General features: G+C 37.6%; 1 protein-coding gene across 3 annotated transcripts in view; it reads right to left on the bottom strand.

Moving 5' to 3' along the window:
* The window catches only part of NALCN (sodium leak channel, non-selective), a 232,860-nt gene that overhangs the window by 82,081 nt on the left and 135,393 nt on the right, over positions 1-15,386 (bottom strand). For all 3 annotated transcript variants that reach the window (XR_010612326.1, XM_065677983.1, XM_065677984.1), the window contains exon 15: positions 12,704-12,778. Coding sequence is in view for 2 of the 3 variants with exons in the window: in XM_065677983.1 (XP_065534055.1) it covers positions 12,704-12,778 (75 nt within the window). In the remaining variant the exon portion in view is untranslated. The remainder of the gene's footprint in view (positions 1-12,703; positions 12,779-15,386) is intronic.

Raw genomic sequence — 15,386 nt, 5'->3', positions numbered from 1 at the left:
TGGTGAGGCACTGGAATGGGTTGCCCAAGGGAGTTGTGAATGCTCCATCCCTGGCGGTGTTCAAAGCCGGGTTGGACAGAGCCTTGTGTGGGATGGTTTAGTGTGAGGTGTCCCTGACCATGGCAGGGGGGTTGGAACTACACGATCTTAAGGTCCTTTCCAATCCTAACTAATTTATGATTCTATGATTCTATGAACACAGTATATTAGGGCCACCAAAGTAAAAGTCTCTAGGGCAGTCCACTGCTGTTACAAACAAGATATACAAGCACTCCACTGACAATGGATAAAACACTTGTGGAATTAAGACATTCCCAATAGAAAAAAAAAAACCAAAAAACAAAACACCAAGAAAAGAAGAACTAAACAGAAGAAAGCTCATTGCAGGCATTGTTGAGGCATTGTTGGAGCTGTTAAGGACTTCTTAAAAAGAACAATATTCTTCTAAGGCATGCCCACACATTTTCAAGCTTCGGGAATATATTCAGCACTTAGCTAAAATTGGCCTGATTTTAAAAGGGATCTGTTGTTGTTCTGCAACCTGTCAAAATCAGGGCACTTTGAAAAACTCTGTATATTTGATAGGTTTGTTGTGTGTGGGTGCATGTGTACACCTGCATTCACATATGTGTATCTAACAAAGATATTTGCAGGACCCGAAATGGAGGAAAATGATGGATTCTGAAACCATTCGCACATACGTGTTTGTGTAGATTCAAAACCACACAGGCTGCTGGTATTAGAAGGTGAAAAAAAATACAGTATGTTTTCATGGCTGGGCTGGCAAGCAGACCCAAAATATACATTTAGGATGCTAGACGACGTTTAAGATCCCTTCCAATCCAAACCATTCTGTGATTCTATGATATGATAATCAGACGCCTAGAACAGAAAAATATGCATCTGCAAGTACACTCAGGTCTTCATATCCTTTACTCTTTTCAAATAACATAAAAACAACTGCAAAAAGAAGAGCTTGTCCTGACATTTTGATCAGTGCTTTTTTTGCCCTGAACATAATTGCTTATACTACTGCCTAAAGGGTACCTCATCCTCCCAGAACACACACATTATTTTTAGTGCAGAATGGAATGTAGCAGATTGAAAGCTTTTTAACTACCTCAAGGCACTGGCTGTATAACCAAAAAATCTTATTCAGAGTAATTTTTGTATATCTTAAAATATAAAGATTTTTTTTTCTCTTTTTAAAAAAACAAACAACCCCAAACCCTGTGTGAAATCTTTTAAACATGACTGAAGTACACACATTTCTTTTCAGAAGGATGTGGCCAATGCAAATGAAAAATAGCCTCTCCATTCTTTGATAGGAGCTGAATTACACTTTTTCTACAATCTCCTTGTATAAGTCTATGCTCCCCCATCCTAGTTTTTAAGCTGATGTCTGGAATACTCTGGCCTATAAATAAGGAAATAACTGCTATTGGCTTGAACATTTGATAGCTGCACTTCTACAGACTGATGGCTTCCACACATAGATGTATAATAAGAACCTAATGTGACACTGATTTTTTAATAACTTTACCAGTAAAAGTTACACTTTTCTGGTTCACCAATAATTACTTCCCATGAAAGAGAAGAGGAGAAAACCCACTCGTGTTCTTTTCTGTTATCTGTGCAGTAAAAAACTGTTTTGTTCTCATTTCATAGAATCACAGAATGGTTTGATTTGGAAGGGCCCTTAAAGATCATCTAGTTCCAACCCCCTGCCACAGGCAGGGACATCTTCCACTAGACCAGGTTGCTCCAAGTCCCATCAGACCTGGCCTTGAACACTGCCAGGGATGGAGCCGCCACAGCTTCTCTGGGCAACCTGTGCCAGCGCCTCACCACCCTCACAGTGAAAACCTCACAGTTTTGTTGAAAATGCATCATTACTGCACTGTGATGGCCAGCACACACCAAGTATTGCCATGGCTATGTAGCAGTCTAGATTTTACACCTCCTCTGGTGGATAGCAAGCTCCATTTTGAAGTGTATTAATTTCAGCTGCCCACAGGGAACCCTGAACAGACTGGATATCTACACAGAGTGATACTGAGCAGAGATGGGCAGAGATTATGATCATTATGTAGTTTGTACTGCAGTTTACCTTAGCTTTCTACAACTTAATTCTGTTGAAGTTAATGTTGAAGCTCCTGACAACTTCACTTACACCAATGTCATGGTTTAACCCTACCTGGCAGCTAAGCACCATGCAGCTGCTCACTCACAACAACTCCCCCAGAGATGGTGAGGAGAACTGGAAAAAGGTAAAACCCGTGGGTTGACATAAGAACAATTTATAAATTAAATAAAGTAAAATGTAACATCAATAGTAACAATAATACTTTTTTAGAGAAAAAATAGAAAAGAGGAATAAACCCCAAAAAACACAAGTGATTCTTGTGTTTCTTTCTCTACAATTGCTCTCCACATGATAACTGATTCCCAGCCAGTCCCCAAGAAGCAACTGGTGCATTCCCAGCCAACTCCCCCCAGTTTATATAGTGAGCATGATGTGCTGTGGTACGGAATACCCCTTTGGCTAGTTCGGGTCAGCTGTCCTGCATGTACTCCCTCCCCATCTTGTGCTCCTCCTCACTGACATAATATGGGCAACTGAAAAGTCCTTGATTTAGAATAAATACTACCTAGCAAAAACTAAAACACTGGTGTGTTCTCTTACTAAAGCCAAAACCCAGCACTCTACCAGATGCTAGAATGGCTTTATTCTAAGCCTATGATATCTTTACAGGATGTGGTAAAATGGATAAAACCCGACATCAGAAAGTCTATTCAGAGAAGCTTTATGCAGATCTGTTGATATCACAATGCAAAGATTAAAAATGACAGCCAGCATTAACAGCTTTAGTTCCTAGAGTAGCTCTGGCAAGTCTTAAAATCATTTGAAGCTAATGCAAGCAGCTTGTTTTCTCTAAGCTCATCTAAATCTTTTCATGAATCCAGAGCTAGTTGATATACATCAGGAATTTAAGAAACAGAGTGAATCAATGAAAACATTACATTTTCCTCTTCTGTTAGCCATATGACCATCCAGACAGAAAGGCATAAAGCATATACTTAGTATAAGGAGCATTCTGAAACAGGCTACTCAATAAAGTCACATTGTTCAATACAAACATTTTTATTTTTTTTTAAGGGTTGGTAAAAGTGCCAACTGCTTAAAACTTCAGTATTGCAGATGTTCTGGTTTCAGAATAATGCAAGCTCATTCACTTCAAATATTAAATCACAGATGGTTTGGGCTGCAGATAGCTGCGTAACTGCTTTACTCAGAAACCTGAGTTTGGCTTCACAACAGGGAGAAAGGGAGGATCAAAGACTTTCCAATACATTCTTTTCTTTTCACTAGCACAGTCCTCTATACAATGGTTTGATTTGCAAATAGTTATTTTTATTTCCCTCCCCAAAGGATAGTACTCTGCTTTTAATAAGTCATGCATGACAGTGTGGCGAGCAGTTCACAGACCACTGGCTAGGCGCCAAGTGAACATGTTCTGTGAGAAACCAGGGTTCTGCATAGGGAAAAGAAAGCCATGCAGAGCATTAGTTAGCTTCTATGTTTTCATTTTAACAGAGACAAAAATAATTGCTTTTTTAGCTTTTTACAATGTGTAACCCTATTTTCTCAATTCCCAAATCCACATTAAGGAAAAACTTTTACTTTTGTACTCTTTTAGGCATCCCACGTCAATTACCCTTCACACCAGACAATCTAAACTTCCTTCTCCTACTGGAACCAGGCTTAGGTAGAACTTCTTGGCCTCACTTACGGTACTACAGCACATGGTCTTCAGTTTGGCTGACAGTGAGATTTTGACTTTTATTCTCTCTGTGACCGGTTCTGCTGAATAAGTCACTTTGTTAGCCCTCACCTCTGTAAAGTTCTCACAGGGGTTCAATTATTTATTGACCAAAGCAAAGATAAGGATCAATGCAGAAATATTAATTCTTAGAAGTTTACAGTAAAAAGTTCAAGAAAAATAAGCAAGACCCTTAGTTCAGGTTGCTTTGTACAGCTGTTCTGCAGAGAATAATACAGAAAGACAGCAGCAGGAGTGTCTAGCAGAAGCTATAAAAATAGCATGTATTTTCACTAGCTAGAAACCCAGTGAGCTCTTTCAGTTGCTGGAACTGCTTTACATGAAGATGTGATGAATGTTTGGAGGGTAGGAGTGTAAGGAAGCCAAATTTCATAGCTTAGTATGAGAAACAGTTAAAAAGGCAAACAAAAACTGGAGAAGTATAAATAGACCGCTTCAGCGAACATCATAAATGCATACTCAAGAGGTCGCTAGCAAAACCTTTTCTTACTTTTCATCTGATTTCAACAGAATGACAACAAAAAAAATCCTAAACCAGAAAATGTGTTGAAATTTGTAACCACCCCCAGCACTGAAAGTAGAAATGTGCTATGTGTGAGAGAGACAGAAGAACTAACAGAAGGTTAGTCTGCAGACCTGATTTCTGCATTTTGTTCTGGAAAAGGTAAGTGTACTGCTCATTGTTATCTCTTTGTCTGTGTAGCATCCACACTGGAAACCTAGTTTGAATGAAAGCTTTCTCTCATATCACAAATTTCAGCAATAAGCATATGCCTTGGACACAGAAACACAGATAATCAATTATTAGAAGGATGTTTCAGTCCAGAAGATAGTAGTGATCATTCGCAGAGTAAGAGCCAACTTGAAAAGAGACACACCTTGAAAGGTTTCAAGTAAATGAGTGCTGCATCCATGAAATTCTGGCTCTTTTAATAAACAGATGGTTTTGCATATTTCCAGCAATGGGAGGATGGGCAAATTCCTTTGACAATGATCATGGAGTAGTGACTACAGGCAGTAACAAATGTATGATCTAATATAAACAAAAGACTGCACTAACTGTGTGAAAAAGAATCAGTAGTTGTATCTTTGCCTTTCAAGACCGAACATAACTACAAAAACTCAGGAGGATACATTAAAATGTGTGAGATAGACATTAGTGACATATTTCCATAGCAAATAGTGAATGTCTGGTTTCACACAGACCACACTCCCTTTTCCTCTGAGCTCCACAGGTGAGACATTTCCTTTTCAGCCAATGTAGGTGAAAGTCAGGAACTTCTACAAAGATCCTGTTGGATTTGCACCACATACCTTTACAAAACTAAATGAAGTGCCAGTGCAGGTGACCTGCTATTTTATGAACCTAAATTCACAAACAAGGAATTCATTCTCTGCTGTGAGTGAAGAGAGATGACCAGCCTTAAATGTTTACTTTTATCCTTCTTTCTTGCCATTATTACCTAAATCCCTGACCTAAATTAAGATCCCAACTTAGGGTATTCAGATGCCTAGTGTTACACACCGTGATTACATTACTGGCCTCAGTAATGTAAAAGCACCCATAGGAATAAACGTCAATGAAGTATGAGTTCCTAATTCATCAAAGCTGGAGATTCGTGTAATTTACCTTTATCATTGAAAATCAGGCATTTTGCCTAATTAGCTGTCTAGACTCCCTCTGTAATAAAAAAGAGAACAGCCCACTTGGATAGGGTGAATCATTCCATGGAGGGTAACTATGACTAACAGGTGAGCACAGATGACAACTTTAGACTACATATCTAACTTATTGCATGATAGTGAACAAGATGACATGAATTCTACCCTTTGAGGCTTCGGAAAATACCAGCCTTTATCTAAAAGAATTTTTTTCTGTACATGTAATTGTTCTGAAACTTGAGAATAGTTGCTTCTAAACTCCTAAGTGTTGGTTTAATCACAAAAGCATTAAAACATTTGTTATGCTGCTTACAAGCACACAGAATTCTCACAATTTATTTTTTTCCAGTGTATGTCAGAAGACACTTTCACCTCTTTCTTAAAAATAACTGCATTTTTTTTGCAGTGCATGAAATTTTTTATTCTTGGTGGATTTACATTGATTAAAAATGTGAATCTCTGAGTTAGATATGAAAAGCACGGACACTAGAAATATTTTTTAACTGCATCAAAGTAGTAATTGCATAATCAACAATTGATTGCACATGAATTTAAGATCAAAGGTACAAATTGTGCTGCTTCTCTACAGCTCACAGACAAACCAACCTGAATATTACAGCAATCACAAAAAGGAAATTTTATGTTTGCTCTGGGGATGTAAGTTTGAATTGTATGGCATCTGAATACTGGTTTAGTTTAATAAAAATTCCAACTCTATGAGCAACTGAGAATCTGTGACCCTCATAAAATCGTCAGGATGCTGTGGTGATCAGAGTCCTTTAACACTGAAAATAATATTTCATTCTACTTAAAATGTCTGATTTGAATCTTTTATTAAAATTTACTTTAGAGAAAAATGTAAAAGGACTCATCACTATCCCTTTATAGACTGACTAGCTTTGTCTTGACTGACATTAATCAAAATTTCATATATGTATTCTTGCATGAAAGGGGAGCAGTGTCAAGTTCATATTTAGAATATTTGTTCCAGAATTATCTTGAATACTCCTCAAAACCCATCATTTCTTCCTTTAGATAGCAGCAGGCCTAAAGTTTCATTATAACTCAGGGATTTTCTAACCGAAGTACTGAAGAAGCAAAAGTAACTGCTTAGTGAAAAAAAAAGGTTTTAATAGCTCTGTTTCCCTGACAACAAACTCAGAAAAAAACAGGGTAGATTTTAAGACAAGAGGGATTAACACCTAAAAATGAATACTTATTTATTTATACTTGTTCATTTATTTATCTGATTGAAATTCTTTTAAAGGACCTCTGTAACCTCCTGCTGTAGTTCTGGACAATTAGGTGGTAGTGGGCCCCAGTATAGGCCTCCCCATGCCCCCATTACCACCACTAAAAAAAGAGTATTATGGAACCAGATACCATGGTAGTTGTGCCATTTTTGATGGCACCCAACTCCTAATTAACTTTCTTCTATTGCAATTGCTCCTTCTTATCAGCCAGATTGCCACCTAATGGTTTCCTTTTATGCTTTTGCTGTGAAAGTCCTGTTAAGACCACTAACTTAAACTGCTGCTTTTTTTTTTTGCAAAGCTTCCAAGCATTTCAAAACGCGACCCTGAACCACTGGCATCAAACTGAGCTCTTCAAACACCAATCGCTGAAAACACAAATCTATTTCAACAAAGAAAACCAGCAAAGGAGCTACCACTACAGCCAAGCTTCTTTGTTAATGAAAGTTCCTGTTTTCAATATCAAACAGTTGAAAGTTAGATTTAAAAAAGATGAAATGAACATGGTTAAAGTACAGAGGTAACATAATTCTAGATACAGGACTTCTAAAATATATATACTATAAGTAGATCCAAAAACATGTGCAGCCTCCTGCATTTGCTGCTTTGATATGGATTTAGGGGGAAAAATCTTATCTTTATTTCATTCATTGAATTCTACCCTGTGGAGGATTGGCTTGTCGAAAAAGGTCAAAAGGTCACGTTCCCATCAACAAGCTGAAACAAGACATCTGTGTAGAACATGGTGCAGACTTCTCACGCCAGATAATGAGGAACTGAAGGACACCGGCAAACAGCAACATACTATGACCAATCACAGCCAAGGACACTAAGAGATAAGTGCATGAGAAGGAGGATGGGGGGGGGGGGGTGTGTACGGTGTAGCTGCAAGAATGTAGAGCTTACACAATGCCTTATTTGTGCCAGAACCAATCAAGTGCCTCGTATTTGCATATTTACTGTTATATTAACCGAAGGTAGAAGCCCAATAAACGAAGCTTGCTGTTAACTCATACTGAGTCGTCCAAGTCTTCCTTTCATGACACTACCCAGGTGTTTAAAACTCTGTACCATTTTTAATTAACTTCATTGGCTGCAAAAAATATTTCAGGGAGTAGGTATGAAAACAGTAAAGTAAGCCCAAAATAGAAAAATCAGCAAGGTAAAAGTGAGTTTCTCTGTACGGAATGAGGCTACAGGAATCCTAAAAGTTTACAAGATTCTGATAAAAAACAGAAAAATGTAAGAAATAAAGCCTTCTAAAGGAGGGGACATAAAACTAGGCAAGAACAACACATATACATGCTTTTATACTAATAGTAGGTCCTAAAAAATAACATGATTGAACTAGAATTCCTGTTATTAAAAAATCCAGTGTTGACACAAAACACATCTCAGAAACTTGGCTGAAGTAACAAGCAGTAGGATCATACAGGATCAGAATATACAGAATCAGGCAACATATTTGATTTTCCCTGCTTATTGCGGGGGGTTGGACTAGACAACCTTTGAAGGTCCCTTCCAACCCAAACTGTTCTATGATTCTGTGATATTATCCAGACTTTACAGTACACTGCACCAGTGTTATTAATTACAGAAAATCTACAGTCAATAAAATGAATTAGGTAAATGCATACAAAACCAGCATAGGAAACCTCTGCAATGAAGCTGCATGGGTAACTGGAAGACATATTCTATATACATGTAAATGAGGATTAGAAAGTAATTTCAATATGCAAAGTAGTATTAAAGGCCTAAAGACAAGAGTAAGAATAGTGGGAAGCCTTGTTTACTCTCATGTATGTTTAGGGAAGGTAAAACACAGAGATTAACTTTCACTCAGAAGTGAGTCCTCAGTGAAACATACAGTTAGAGAATACCTAAGTGAAGGAGCATCTCATGGTTTAGTACTGAGCAAGGTCTAGGTCATGACATAAATATGAAAAAGCTGTTCTGCAACAGTGATAAAAATGCTCTTACATTCAGATTTTTTTCTACAAGTAGAAGGTTAAAACCATCTACAACATTGTATTTACATTACAAATGAATTACATAAAATCATAAAGCTTTTGAAAAGAAATTTAAAGGAACAGCCAAATGACAGAAACTGGGAGGGGGTTGCATGGTCTTATTAAATATCCAGTTTTAGAAGCACAAAATACATCCACCACCTATAGAAAAACTTCAAGAAGGCAAAGAAGGCCAGCAAGATCAACGAGAGTGCAAAGAAGGCTTTCAAAAGTAAATGGATATGTTTCAGAAAGTGAAGCCATATGGTAGAGCAAAGAATAGAGGGAAAAAAGCATGCATTCTGACAATTTTTCAAATAAAACAGTAATACAGCAGATCATTAAAGATTTGTAAGGGACTACTTTCTATGGAAATAAAATCTAGTAAGGAAGCTTTGAAGAACATAGAGAAAGCAGCATAATCTGCAGAGAATCTAAAAGAATATCAGCCTATTAATCAAGAGTGTTCAGGAAAATAAAACCAAAGCAAGAAAGCAGAATGAATACTGTTGACCACAGAGGAGGTCAAAGAAGACCCTAAACTGTGCTAAAGACTAATCAACAAAAATGTCAGGAGAAAAGCTTTTGGAAAGTAACTGACACAAGGTCAATTTGTTTCTCTCCAGACCTGATAACACTCACTCAGGACTTCAAAGGATCTCAGAGATAACAATGCTGACATACTAGTGGTGTTGAATAACTTGTCACCTAAATAAATTTGGTAGATAGAGAAAGGAAAGCTGTAAATGTGACTAACTTCAAAAAAGGTCTTCAGGATACAGTGTGGGAAATGAGAAACTAATCAGTCTAAAACTGATCTAGGCAAATTGATAGAGATGTAGTAACAATAGGATAAGTAAACGTGGAAAATACAAAGGGAAAAGTTAACACAGCCGCTGTAAAGGAAAGTCATGCTTCACAATCTGTTAAGAGTGTTGAATTTCTAAAATTCAAAGAAATCAAAGTAATCTTTTCAGTTTCTTTTTAGCTCGGGGGAAACAGTTTATGGGGACGGTGAAGAAAAGAGGAATAAAAGAGAATGAACTTAAGACTATAGCTGATATATTTCCTGTGTCTCAGATCAGTATCATCTGCATAACTGATGCACCAAACACCACAGAAAGGGGCCTCATGAGAATATGGACAGGGTCAACCTAATACCTGGAGGTTAGGGTGCCTGTTAGGGTCAACTTGGATTGCTGCAGAGAATCAAGTTTTTTGCACAGATAGACGGTGGCTATGAGCTACAACCCTTTTTCACTTGACTTCAGCTATCATGACAGACATAGATGAAAGATGACCTGTGGCAGAGGATGGGAGGTATATGGTAAAAGAAGGTAACTCTAAGACTACTAATAATAATTCTGGTCTTAAAACAGCTGAATGGTGTCTTGGAAAAACAGTTTGTATCCCTGCATGTGCCTGTGGTGCTAAGTAAATCACTTAAGTTTATCTTTTACAAGTTTTATGTTTGCTCTAGATACTTGTGAGAGGTACCATAAAAAAGTCAGGATGGAGAGTAATAGTTTTGTCTTCATAGCAAAGCTGGAATACAGTGCAATAAATAATGCACAGGGATCACACACTGTACAGTAAAGAGAAAAGATATTGACTAGTGGGTTATTAAAGTGAGTTCTATTTACTCTTTGCATTAAATGAGGGCAGACTTTTGGAAAGAATAATGATGTAATTAAAACCTGAATCATGATGTATATCCTTAACTAAATTTGCACTGGTTAATTTAATTCTAAAAGTTTACCAGCTTTTAAATACATTATATTACAGTATTACATATAATCTCCTAGCCATTTAATATATTTTTGCTTTGATTTATTAATATTTAAACACATTTACTGAACCAACATTAATCAAGTATTTACGTATCATTTTACATTTTAGAGTCCATTGCAAATATTAACTAATTAGACCTTTCCCAATAACCTGAAAGCTAAGTAACAATATATTTCTTACCAAGTTCCAAAAAAGAAATTAAGTCATAATTAAGAAGGACACATCCCAAAAGGGATTATTAGCTAGATGTGATTTCTGGCCTAAATATATTTTCTCTTCCTTGAAAATCATTCAGTGTTTCATCATCTGAAAACGCCCTGGGCCTCAAGCTTTACAGCCACTGAAGGCAGCAAAAAAATGCAAACATAAAGATAGTAATACTTTTGAGAGCATTACAGTTTCGCCATTTTCAACCAATCAATGTCTCTAATATTAACAATCTGAATTATTTGATTCCTCCCTTAGAACATTATTCAGTTTTTAATTACAGATGCCAAAAATTTTCCTGTGCAGCAATACAGATCTATTACTTTATAGAAATGATCTTGATTAAAACATAAAGATTAGCTCCCAATCTTCCCTCTTCTTACAGTCCTTTTTCTCTTTTTTTAGCAGAGAATTCAAAATATCATTGAATTAAAAACTCCTTCTGCTACATCTTCTGAGATAAGACAACCAGTATTTCAGTATAATAGTGCACAGTCACTGTCAGCATTGAGTCTGCGATGCCATCACATTTACCCCATAGAAAACCTTTTCTGTTCTAGATACTTCATCAGTTGTACAATCATTCAAGTAATTCCATATGATTTAGCTCCAAGAATGAACCTCTTACCTCCTTTTACCTTAGGCATTTTAAAAATATGTAATACTGCCTATAACATTAATTTGGATAAAATACCAGAGGGAATACATTCACTAGTATTGAGTAATAGTCTTTGAAGAGAGACTGCTGTTTAAAGCAACATTTGAAAAGCATCAATACAAGTGACTCAGTGTCAGCCACCTTGGACATCTTTATAGATCATAATGGCATATGATGCATATACCACTATGCTGATCAAGCAAACTGGTATGTCCAATGGCAGTGCTGTGCTCTGGTTAAAAACCCACCTGGGTCACAGAAACAGACTGTCAGTGTCATCATGGTGCCACACACACTGGAGGGTAATTAGAAGGTCTGGTCAATTAAACAGAGGTTTTACTTTGGCACATTAGTTTCAATATAACAGTTCAATGTAAAATAACTAAATTGTCTGTGATTATTTTTCAACAATTGAAAGAATATAATTCTACAACAATTGCTGATGCACCTGAAAGAAGATCAAAATCAGCAAATCATTGGTGAAAGAAGGCTATAACCCAAATATACAAAAGAGGTTCCCACATATTATGCTCTTAATTTTCTATTTCATGCATGAAATAGGCAAATGTTGATGATTTTGCTCCCCTTTGCACAGATGAAAGCCAGCTATGTGTTTATGTAAAAGCTACAAATACCTTGTGGTTTGTGCACAAGGTCAGAATGGCCAGCATGAACTCTCATTAAATTTGGTTTATGGATTGTCATTTGGGGTTTCAAGTCTCAGAGAATAGCTTCTTGGTAATCTTGGCCCCAAATCTGAAGAATCAAACCAGCAAGCTAACTTTGCAAGTGTCTTTAGTACTCATCTAACACATTAAACCTAGTACCCTCTACTGCTTCCTCTGTGTGGACCCTTGCCAGTACTTTCCCCCTGCAACGGTTCCACGGTGTGCTCATGAAGCTATAGAATCATGGAATGGTTTGCGTAGGAAGGGACCTTTAAAGATCATCTGATCCAACCCCTTTCTCCCCCACCACCTATTTCACTAGCTGATAAGCAAAAAGATGACCTAGCTATGATTTCAAAATTATTTTAATTAAAATGAGTATCTAAATTAACTTTCATCTAATATTTAAACTAATTTCTAAATCTCTTTTACATCTTAATTTCTCTCCCACATGGTGTGCTGGTCAACTAGCTAACAAAATTCTATTCCCTTCAACATCTACTCTTTTTTTCATTTTGATTAAGAATTTTCCCATCTTTAACCCTAAAACCACCAGTAAAGTAATACTTCACTGAAACTACTTCCAAGCACAACAAAAACATGTTCTTACTTGTTTAAGTTTCTTCAGATCTTCATCAAGTTCCAAGTTGTCCAAAATAACAGCAACAAACAAGCTGAGTAGAATCTACAAAACAATTGCAAATTCTTTGTTAAAGCTTTCCTATTTTTCTTAAGAAGTACTATGAAACGACAAGGAAAAATGAGGGCTTTACTGTTGTAAATGAGAGTCTTGCCTTTGACATCTGTTTAACCAATATCGCCTGCTACTATATGTCTGCTAGCCATTTTGCAAGTTGTAAATCCTTTTTTCCTTATCATAAAATTATTATATGAATTTAAAAATTTTGAATTCTAGGTTTTATGACCAGCGCATTATGTGTGTTTAACAATATACCCCTTAGAATGTATTTCACATGAAAATAAAATTAAATTAAGAAGAAATACTAAAAAAAACCCCACCACAAAGCAGAATCCTGAAAGAGCTCGTAAAGCGAAGGTGCTTTTCAATTAAGGTGTGAATGTTTAGCACGGGGGCCAGCTAACACTCATTTATTTTACTACTAGTAACTTGCTTAATGCTTGGAGTGCCTCTGTGCAAAGTAGCTAACTCCAGAGGAAAAGTAAGCTGCCTCATTATTTGCATGCATTGGGAGCCACAGTATAGGACACTCATACACGTTCATGAAGAATCCCCAGGGGAAAGAAAGTGTCTATCAGATTATAATTTCCTTGTGTAGAGGCCAAAGAAGCTGAAACTGTGACACAGCTGGGGAGGAGACAGAACTAAGAAAGCAAGGCTAGGTGAAGGAGGATACCACGGTTCAGCATATATCCTCAGACAACTTACAGTCAAGGCAGTCAATGTGTACATACATATCTTTATAGCTGTCAGCAGCTACCAAGGTTTTAGTTTCTGAGGTTCAAGGCAAATATCTTCAAACATACTGAGCTCCTACAGTAAGCACCAGTTTCCTAGAGATATCAGAATGAATTTAAGCTTTTTTTTGGTTGTTTTTTTTTTTTTCCCCAAAAGGGAAAAAATATTTTTTTCAGGCCTAGAATATTTCTGTGGTCTTGGAACACTGAGTGACAAGCAGAGCAGACATTTTCATCCACCACTGTTGTAAATAAAGTCGAAGTTTACCTGTTGTTCAGTGACACTGGAAAATTGTTCCCTACCTATATAAAAGATTAAAGCAGCTTAGTATACCAGACAAGTCATCTGGACCTCAAGCTGCATCTGAGCTTGGTGTCTAGAACTAAGATTTCCTTTCCCTCCACGAACTATAAATGTATGGAAGACACAGGAAGGACACATCCATAAATTTATCAATGTCAGTATTCAGAAAAAGAAATGTTCTTTTAATAGGAAACTGGCTTTAGCAATACATAGAATTTCCAGCAGCTGTTTGAAAAGACAAGTTCTGTGTGTGTCCTGGGTTCACCAGTAGCTGGTTTTCTCCTTAGTAGCTGGTGCAAGTTCTGTGTTTTGACTTCCAGCCTGGGCAGAGAGCTGATAACACCGATTGTTTTTAATTGTTGCTAAGTAATGTTTATTCTGACCAAGGACTCTGTGAGTCTCATGCTCTGCCGGGGACGAGGGGAGGCTGGGAGGAAGCATAGACAGGACACCTGACCCAAACTAGCCAAAGAGGTATTCCATACCACAGCACAGCATGCCCAGGGAGGTAACTGGGAGTTACCCAGAAGGGCACACTCTCTCTTCGGGGAGGTCGAACTCGTTCAGCGGTGGTATTGTATTCTCTTCTCTTGTTATTTTCTCTTATCAATATTATCATTGGTGGTAGCAGCAGTGATTTGTGTTATACCTTAGTTACTGGGCTGTTCTTATCTCAACCCGTGGGAGTTACATTCTCTCGATTCTCCTCCCCATCCCTCTGGGAGCGGGGGGGGGGGGGGGGAGGGCAAGGAAAGAAAGAGGGAGAAAAAAAAAAGGGGGGGGGGGAGTGAGTGAACAAGCTGTGTGGATCGGTTTAAACCACGACAGTTCTTTTTGGCACCCAACGTGGGGCCAAAGGGGTGGGATAATGACAGATCTGACCACATTAATAGTCACTCGTCACAATGCTGATTTATTGGCTCTCAAAGTTGTTCCTCTTGATGTCACAGTCTCAGTATATCGTACCTTAGAGCCGGTATTTGCTGTGGTAGTGTTTTTCAAGTGTGGGGCTTGGGCTAAGGTTCTTGTCTCATTGTACTTTATGATAATGACTTGTAATACAATAGAATCATTGATCATGAAACTGATAGGTCTTATGTTCCCAGTGTGGTCACCACCTTTATACTTCGGGAGGTATATAATAAAGGTGCTTAGCAATTACACATCTTTTTTCTCCTTCTCGGGTGGTCAACCTGTGAAGGAGACATTCTTTTACCCTCCCCCCCCCCGGAGAGAGTACCCATATACTAAAGAGTACATCATGCAGTTTTCTATGATCCAACTACTATAAACAGTAGATGTCCTGGAGGAATGGCAAAGCAAGACAGAATTCTGATAAAACAGGTAATTCCCAGCACAAAATATTTTGATCCCTAATTGCTGATGAACATTTTTGTATCATTCTGTCAGGGTTTTACAGTATGGTGTTTTTCTTCTGCAGATACTTTATACAGTCTATGATACTGCAGTACCTGCAGCTCAGAGCAGTACAGTTCCACACTACAAAGTATAGCCCTCACTAAACAGGTCACCCTTTACAGTCTTGCTGCTT

This window comes from Lathamus discolor, chromosome 4, assembly GCF_037157495.1.
Source record: "Lathamus discolor isolate bLatDis1 chromosome 4, bLatDis1.hap1, whole genome shotgun sequence".
Taxonomy (NCBI): domain Eukaryota; kingdom Metazoa; phylum Chordata; class Aves; order Psittaciformes; family Psittacidae; genus Lathamus; species Lathamus discolor.
This window is presented reverse-complemented; position numbering and strand designations above follow the sequence as displayed.